At 49.0% G+C, this 9426-nt stretch overlaps 1 protein-coding gene across 1 annotated transcript in view; it reads right to left on the reverse strand.

Moving 5' to 3' along the window:
- WBP1L (WW domain binding protein 1 like) overlaps positions 1–2781 on the reverse strand; it is an 82766-nt gene extending 79985 nt beyond the window's left edge. The window contains exon 1 of the mRNA XM_050958179.1: positions 2649–2781. Coding sequence (XP_050814136.1) covers positions 2649–2735 — 87 coding nt within the window. The 5' untranslated portion in view covers positions 2736–2781. The remainder of the gene's footprint in view (positions 1–2648) is intronic.
- Between the last annotated feature and the right edge of the window lie 6645 nt (positions 2782–9426).

A 9426-nucleotide genomic window follows, 5' to 3' on the forward strand; every position in this document is an offset into this window, starting at 1 on the left:
CTTAAGAGTGGAACAACATAGGCTCTTTTCACATTAGTTATACCTCATTGAAATCTGTGCATAAGCTACATTCGACAGAATATAGTTGTAATTAAGCTAAGAAATCCATACAAGCTAGGCATGGAAATGTACAGAAAAGGCATTCAAACTACTTTTATTCTACTCTGTAGTGACATGATACAACACCACAGAATTATGATTAATGCATTTTAGAGTTTATGGTTCCAGATTCGATAAAGCAGATTTTTAGAAATATTTATTTTTTCATTGCCACCACCATTTATGGTGTCACTACAGAGCAGAGTTAAAGAATCCAAACCTCCTTAACTGTTTGATTTCAGTTTAACCTTAACTCTAAATTTCTTTATTTGTAGTGGTTGTTTTTTGGATAACTACAATATTTTAACCCTGAATTTACTAATACATACTCTCAAAATTAATTCCAGTTTCCTGGATACAGTTGAAATTGCAAGGAAAGGACAAGGAGGCAGAGCATGGTTAAGCAAACTGAAGTCCAGATAATATAGAGCAATAAAACAAGAGTAACTATAGGAAATTTTTTGGTAGAGACTACAAGCATACTGGAGTATTTTTAATCTGAAAATCATAATCATTTGCAACAGAGCATGCTCTTGGGAACATTTGTTCAGTACAGACTCAACACAATGAATTACACAACACATTCCCTGCAATAATACCTCAACATTCTTTACGTCTCCCAGTGCAAGTACTGCCCCAACCTAGTTTTAGCAATGTTATTTATAAAATCTGAAGGAATTACAAATATAAAGTGGCATGGATGCAGGTGTATATGAATAAAATTTTGGTAAGCTTATTTTCAAGATTTTACATTTCTGGCGACAATTCATCATAGACAAAGAAATAACACTAGGTGTTTGAGATGCAGAGGTAACCTACGATCTAAAATAAGCAATATAAGCAGATTTTCTATATTTGAACTAAAACTATAAAAAGGAAACTTTATAAAATAGCTTCTTGCCTCTATCTGGTCTCCACAGGAAATACACACTACCAATAACAGTGTACCTTCAGCATGAAATACATAAACTTTTTAAAGCAGCCCATTCACTCTCTTGCTGTCTTCTTCCCCCTAGCCCCACTTCTCATATCCACCAAGGTCTATTTTGCTGTGGTATTGATTTAAAAGATTAGATGTACAAATTGCATACACAAGAAGTGTGTTCTTTTTGCAGATACAGACTAACAAAGCTGCTACTCTGAAACTTGCTTGTATTACCATTCTCATGTCCTCCCTCACTGATTCCTTCTTGTTTGACATACTTTGTGAGGCAGGGACTAACAGGTATCTTCTACTCACTTTACAGCAACTACTGCATCTTTGTTTGTATATAAGGGAACACAGAGGTCCCCAGTTTTCTAGAAATAATTCCTCCCCCTCAATGGCACACTGCTAAGATATGCCATTCGCAGTAAGCTGAAAAATGTATTTACATTATCTCCCAAAAGAAGTGGTAGAAGCCTCACCACTTGGGTCAGTAAAACCAAACCAAAGACACAGTCGAGAATACCCAGTAGGGTACAATTTTGCACTAGCCCCTACAGGAAAGGGCATGACGGTTTAACAGATCTCCAATTTCCATGGTCACAGATAGACTGCATTTGAAAATATTTAAAAGATTCTAGATAGTCAGCACTCCAAAACAGCAGCCTTCATGCCACTCTGCAAAACAAGATTTTCAACCACCTTGGTAAATATATACAATCAGGAGGAGATCATAAATTTTGTGGTCAATTCTCCAGTTAGTCAAGACTGGGTGTCCTGAACAATATATTTTGAGCTGGATGCATATCTGGGTGACAGTCCATGATCTGAGTTACATAGGAGGTCAGAATACAAGATCATAATTACCTGTCCTGGATTTAAACCTAATAACCTGTTGGATTTACTTACAGGTTTGGGGGTTGGCTGGTTATTTTTCTTTTACCCAGGGTACTTCATACACCTCCACACACAGTAAGAATGGCAGGGCAGGGCTGACACAGGGCGATGGGGTGAGGTACAAGAACATGAAAACAGAGGCAAAAAGATTCAACCGAACATGGGAAGGGGAGCAGGGAGGGTTGAGATTCTTCGCCTGGGGAGCTCAGAATAAGGGGAGAAATCTGGACGGTGGGCAGGGCAGCGCGGCGAGGAAATCAGCAGCACAGGAAGGAAGGTGAAAGCAGTGACCTGAGCAGACCCCTTTCCCGGGTATGAAGGGGGAGGGGGCAGCCCCAAAGAAACACCCCCTCGCCAGCCCCTCAACCCAGGGAGCCCCAAAGAAACACCCCTCGCCAGCCCCTCAACCCAGGGAGCCCCAAAGAAACACCCCCTCGCCAGCCCCTCAACCCAGGGAGCCCCAAAGAAACACCCCCTCGCCAGCCCCTCAACCCAGGGAGCCCCAAAGAAACACCCCCTCGCCAGCCCCTCAACCCAGGGAGCCCCAAAGAAACACCCCCTCGCCAGCCCCTCAACCCAGGGAGCCCCAAAGAAACACCCCCTCGCCAGCCCCTCAACCCAGGGAGCTGCATCTCGAGCCCCCCCCCCTTCACACCCCTGAGAGGTCGACGCCCCCTGCCAAGGCCTGTCCCCTGAGGGCAGCTCCCCTCCCCCCCGCGGTCCCTACCTGGGCGGGCTCCACGCTGGCCGGCAGCGCCTCGGGCAGGGCCTGGAAGAGCAGCAGGGCCATGGCGCCGAGGAGCCTCCTCTCCATCCCCCCCACCCCCCGCCTACCTAACCCTACCGCGGCCCGGCCCGGGACGGGACCAGAGGGGGGCCCCGGCTGCCGCCCCGCCCACCTCGTCTTCCCATTGGGCCGCCCCACGCCCCCCTCTGCCTGTCATTGGCTCCTGCCGCTTCCGCTCGTGGCACCCACCCCCGCTAGGGGCTGGGCTAAGCCCGTGGGACGCCATCTTGAGTGCGGCCCGGGAAGAAGCTTTTCCGGGTTGGCTGCCATGATGGGTGTGGCGGAAGCACATGGAAGGGGGAAGTCGGAACCTGACATTTAAAGGGCCGGCGGTAGGGGGGAGGTGGATGGTAGCTCAGGGCACCAGCACAGCCCTCTGGCCTGTGCCCGCCACACACACCCCGACCCTGACCATGTCCCTGTCACTTCCCTTCCCTTCCCTCCTCCCCCTACCGTGTCCCCATCACCCTGACCCGTAACCCCCTTTCCCCCCGACTGTGTCCCCATCACCCCCAGTCCCGCCTGTGTCCCTGTCACAGCTCTCCTCTCCCTCCCTGACTGTGTCCCCATCACCCCCAGTTCCCTGCCTGTGTCCCTGTCACAGCTCTCCCCTCCCTCCCTGACTGTGTCCCCATCACCCCCAGTTCCCTGCCTGTGTCCCTGTCACAGCTCTCCCCTTCCTCCCTGACTGTGTCCCCATCACCCCCAACTGTGTCCCTGTCACAGCTCTCCCCTTCCTCCCTGACTGTGTCCCCATCACCCCCAACTGTGTCCCTGTCACAACTCTCCCCTCCCTCCCTGACTGTGTCCCCATCACCCCCAACTGTGTCCCTGTCACAGCTCTCCTCTCCCTCCCTGATTGTGTCCCCATCACCCCCAGTTCCCTGCCTGTGTCCCTGTCACAGCTCTCCCCTCCCTCCCTGACTGTGTCCCCATCACCCCCAGTTCCCTGCCTGTGTCCCTGTCACAGCTCTCCCCTTCCTCCCTGACTGTGTCCCTATCACACCTCTCCTCTCCCTCCCCAACTCTGTCCCCATCACCCCAACTGTGTCCCTGTCACAGCTCTCCTCTCCCTCCCTGACTGTGTACCTATCACCCCCAACTGTGTCCCTGTCACAGCTCTCCCCTCCCTCCCTGACTGTGTCCCCATCACCCCCAACTGTGTCCCTGTCACAGCTCTCCTCTCCCTCCCTGATTGTGTCCCCATCACCCCCAGTTCCCTGCCTGTGTCCCTGTCACAGCTCTCCTCTCCCTCCCTGACTGTGTGCCTATCACCCCCAACTGTCCCGCTATCACAGCTCTCCCCTCCCTCCCCGACTGTGTCCCCATCACCCCCAGTTCCCTGCCTGTGTCCCTGTCACAGCTCTCCTCTCCCTCCCCGACTCTGTCCCCATCACCCCCAACTGTGTCCCTGTCACAGCTCTCCCCTCCCTCCCCGACTGTGTCCCCATCACCCCCAACTGTGTCCCTGTCACAGCTCTCCCCTCCCTCCCCGACTGTGTCCCCATCACCCCCAACTGTGTCCCTGTCACAGCTCTCCTCTCCCTCCCTGACTGTGTCCCCATCACCCCCAACTGTGTCCCTGTCACAGCTCTCCCCTCCCTCCCCGACTGTGCCCCCATCACCCCCAATTGTGTCCCTGTCACAGCTCTCCTCTCCCTCCCCGACTCTGTCCCCATCACCCCCAACTGTGTCCCTGTCACAGCTTTCCTCTCTCTCTGTGACTGTGTCCCCATCACCCCTAGCTTGTACACCCTGTCCCTTCCCCAGCCACATCCCCATCACACCCTGACCCTTCCCAACCACGTCTTTGTCATGCCCCAACCCTCCCTTCTAATCATGTTCCTATCAGTCTCATACCCTCCCTCCCTACCATGTCCCCATCACTCCCAACTGTGTCCCTGTCACAGCTCTCCTCTCCCTCCCTGTGTCCCCATGCTCATCTGTGATCGTGTTACACCTGACCCTCCCCCGACCATGTCCCTGTCATGCCCCAACCCTCCCTCTCCTGACCCTCCCTCCTCTGCTACATGTCCCCATCACCCCCAACTGTGTCCGTCACAGCTTTCCCTTCCCTCCGTGTCCCCCATGACCCTCAACTGTGACCTTGTTATACCCTGACCCTCCTCGATCACATCCCTGTCATACTCCAACCCTCCCTTCCCTGTCACACCCTGACCCTCCCTCCTCTGCTACCATGTCCCCATCATGCCCCAACTGTCTGAGTGACTTCATCCTCCTCTCCACCCAGTAAGATTGGTACCATCATCACCTGCCTTGGCAGGAAACTGAACTAGACAACCTGACAGGTCTGGTCTGGTCTGTGGCCCCATCTATGACAGTCAAGACAGACTCAGGAGGATGCCTGATGCCCAAACAGCTCCAGTGCAGGTGCCCCTGTTGCTACCACCCCAGAGAAGGACAAGATAGGGTCATGGTGGGGGAACAGGTGGGAAAGCTTCACAGTGCATGGGCCATAGGAGGCTCCATGTCGGGTAAGCCTAGGACCCCAAATTGCCTTAATCCCTTCCTGTCCAGAGCACATTCTGCTTGTGCCCACTAAAGCAGCTGAGGACCCGCAAGCCTGAGAATCCCACCCCAGCAGTCCCCCTCCTGATCAGGGGCAGAGGAGGGAGAGAATGTAGGTGTGGGAAGGAGATCAGCATGACAGGTGAGTGGGCACATTCCCACTGTTAAGGTATAAGGTTGCTCCTGCTGTGTTAGCTCTGCCGTGTTGCACATGCTGCATCTTCAGTCCCTAAGATTAAATAACCAATGATGCAGTGACAACGTTAAAGAAAAGAGGAACAGAAAGTGTCGCTTGACAGAGCTTAGTTTAGGAAAGGTCTTGGCTTTTGGATGTGCAGTGTAGCCTACCTGTCTCTTTGCACTAATGGAGGGGGGGAATTTTTTGCATGTAATTCCCATTTTATTTGATTTTTTCTTTTCAAGATAAAACGCTGTCATGTTTCACATTTTTGGCCATCAGTTTGCTCAGGACTTGTGCTCACAATTGCTCAGTAAAAACGTATCCTTGCTTAGCAAAAAAAAAAAAAATAAAAAAACCCTCTGTCCCTCCCAAGGCAGCAGTGTTTGCTCAGCTTATCGCTAGCCCCCTCCCCCAGCAAAACAAACAGCACATGTTCCTCTTGAGTCAGGTCCAGAGTGCCTGTCCAGCATGCCAGTACTCACTGTGACAGGATATGTAAGAACATAAGAATGTCCAGACTGGGTCAGACCAAAAGTCCATCCAGCCCAGTATCCTGTCTACTGACAGTGACCAATGCCAGGTGTCCCAGAGGGAGTGAACCTAACAGGTAATCATCCTATCAGGGTTGGAAGGGACCTCAGGAGGTCATCTAGTCCAACACCCTGCTCAAAACAGGACTAATCCCCAGACAGATTTTTGCCCCTGATTCCTTAATGGTCCCTCAAAGATTGGGCTCACAACCCTGGGTTTAGCAGGCCAATGCTCAAACCACTGAGCTATCCCTCCCCACATGATTGCTCTCCTGTCATCCATCTCCACCTTCTGACAAACAGAGGCTAGGGACACCATTCCTTACCCATCCTGGCTAACAGCCATTAATGGCCTTAACCTCCATGAATTTATCTAGTTCTCTTTTAAACCCTGTTATAGTCCTAGCCTTCACAACCTCCTCCGGCAAGGAGTTCCACAGGTTGACTGCGCACTGCATGAATAACTTCTTCCTTTTATTTGTTTTAAATCTGCTGCCCATTAATTTCATTTGGTGGCCCCTAGTTCTTATAATAAGGGAACAAGTAAATAACTTTTCCTTCTTCACTTTTACTGAAGCAACATTCCTGGAGAAGTGAAAATGGTGGTGGAAGCATCGGCTGGTGTCTGCCTCTGTGTCTTTTGCCTTCTTTATTCCAGTTTTCTTTCCTGCCCCTCTGCCTGAGAGAAGAATGAAAGTCTGTGGTGGAGGACTCAGGCTCTGGGCATCTGATAGACTTTCTGCACACAGAGTATGAGATCCCTGAGAGACCCACCTTTTTCTGAACAGTGGTGCCATAACTGGTCCAATACAAAGTCCATCCATGGTGCTCGTCACTTGCCTGAGGAACTCCTTGGAGAAGGTGGCTGCACTCTCATTGCCAGCTGCTGGGTCTCTTGCTGCTACTCCACCAGCAGAGCCTTGTGCGTCAGCCTTGTTTGTGTGGTCCTCCTTCACAAAGATGTAGCACTGAAGCTACTGGACAGGAAATCCACCTGGAGACATGGCTAAAGGGGGGGAAAACCTAAAGCTGGCTTGTTTATGATGTTACCAGCTTTGCCGGTTACTTTGGGGTATGCTCATTTATTAGGGTTACTCTTCAGGGTGGGAGGGAGGAGAGAGAGAAAAAAGCTTAGCAGTTTGAGCATTGGCCTGCTAAACCCAGGGTTGTGAGTTCAATCCTTGAGGGGGTCATTTAGGGCACTGGGGAAAAAAATCAGTATTTGGTCCTGCTAGTGAAGGCAGGTGGCTGGACTCAATGACCTTTAGGGGTCCCTTCCAGTTCTATGTGATAGGTATATCTCCATATATTTATTTAGAGAGAAAGAGAGATGGGTTCCCACTACTCCATGGAGCTTGACTTGAGTGGGGGTTCCAGGTGGTGGTGGTAGCAGAGGGTCCAGAGTGCTGGAGACAGGCAGAGCCCCCAGCATGATCAGTCAGGAGAAGATGAAGTGCCAATGGAACTGATGCAGAGTTTGGATCCAGGCATCAGAACACTTACTTGAGTGTGGGTGGGGCTTTTGTAGAGAAACAACAATGGTCCAAGGGAGAACACTAGATTTGTTTATGTGTAAACAAGGGAGAATACCAAAGTTGTTTTGGTCAGGCTAGACATGGGAGCTGATCATTCCTGGCTTTGGATGGTGTTCCTTGGAGGGAGCTCACAACGCAATTAGGGAGCTTCACTATTTTGGATACCATTAAAGGATTTATTACTGGAATTGGTCTGATAACTACTGAGCTGGGTATATGCAGGTGTGGGGTCATTAACATCTGGAGCAGAGATCCCCCATGATGCCGTGCTTCCTTGCTTTTCTGGTCCCAGAGTTCTGTGCGGTTCTTGCCTTGGAATCTCTGTTCTCCATTCTGTATGCTAATGGAGATGCCTCTTTGTCCGATCTTTGATGCAAAAAGCCAGGGGAGTTTCCTTAATCCTGTCATCCTTATCCCAGGGGTTAAGGTGTGTCTCCCACTGCCTTTTCATTGCTTTTTGTAAGTCTTTCTTCTGATGCAGATTTAGTTCAAGCAGAGGCTGGGGTGGGGAGTCAGACAGGCTGGGTACTGCGCCCTGGATCCCCATGGACACAAAGCTGCTAGGTAACAATGATGGTGCCTTCTATGCTAGTGCCATTAATGATGTGCACATGTGTGGACATTTCTCCTGTTCTGTCATGGCAAAGAACCAGTTAGTTCCCCAGGGCAATGTTAGGCTGGCCCATGTATAGCTGAACACAGCCTAAACTAGCCCTGAGGCAGCACTGTATGTGCTGAATAGTTCGGACAAAAGAAAAGCCATCTAGAACACACATGAAAATACTCTTGGGTAAGCACCACCAGGTGGCGCTGTCACACATGCCTTTGTTTTTCTTAGCATGTGAACAAATGATCAGTCTTGGGAAGACATGCTATGTTGTGGTTAGTTTTTGGGTTCTGCAAGGTTTTTGTAAAGATGGGATGGGGGCCTTGGTGAGGGAGCTATGCAAGCAGCAGGGGAATTTAATAGATGCATTTAGCTAGGCTTGTCAAAATTCCATTTTTTAAATTTCAACAGATATCAATGTTTATTTTAAAAGATTTTTATCAATTTAAGTGTTTACAGTTGTGAGAGATTATGGGTTAAGCAGTTTTCTCTATTTTTATTGAAGCACATTTCAATCTACAGGATGTTGTGGTTGGAGAAGAAACAATTATTTAATGATTGGTGACATGGAGATTCAAAAAGTGAAAGCTTTATAACTGTTATAACATGCATTATTAACAACATCCATCACAATACCTAAAGTCAGTATCCTTACAGCAACAAGTCATGCCTGTTTTTACTAGTCCATCTGCTAGCCCATTTGTAAAAAGCCTGATTCAAAAGTCTGAATCACTGGATTTGGATGCTAAGGTTTCAAGCAGCATTTTTCTTACTGTGCCTATCTGTGAATTTTTATTATTATTGATGGAAATATTGTTTCTCTCTCTGTGTGTGTGTGTGTGTGTGTACAGTGAAATTGATGTTTACTGACATTGACCAATAAAAATGTAATTTTTCCAAGCCTAATTTTACTTACTCAGTTTCATTAAAACAGGACCTATACATATGCATTCCCAACAGTCACTAAAGGGCAATTTGAGTAACAGGAACAACCACCAATGGGTCCCACACTCACCTGCAAGCACAACCTCCACCATGAGGGGCTCACAAGTTACATCACGCCCGAGTCAAAATCCAGTCATTAGCTGGAAGGCTCCTGTTGTACCAAATCTCTGTGCGCTGGATATAATGAGAAGCAGGAGTTAGACCAGGGGTCGGCAACCTTTCAGAAGTGCTGTGCTGAATCTTCATTTATTCACTCTAATTTAAGGTTTCACGCGCAGTAATACATTCTAATGTTTTTAGAAGGTCTCTTTCTATAAGTCTATGATATATATCTAAACTATTGTTGTATGTAAAGTAAATAAGGCTTTTAAAATGTTTTAAAAGCTTCATT

This window comes from Gopherus flavomarginatus, chromosome 6 (genome assembly GCF_025201925.1).
Source record: "Gopherus flavomarginatus isolate rGopFla2 chromosome 6, rGopFla2.mat.asm, whole genome shotgun sequence".
Taxonomy (NCBI): domain Eukaryota; kingdom Metazoa; phylum Chordata; order Testudines; family Testudinidae; genus Gopherus; species Gopherus flavomarginatus.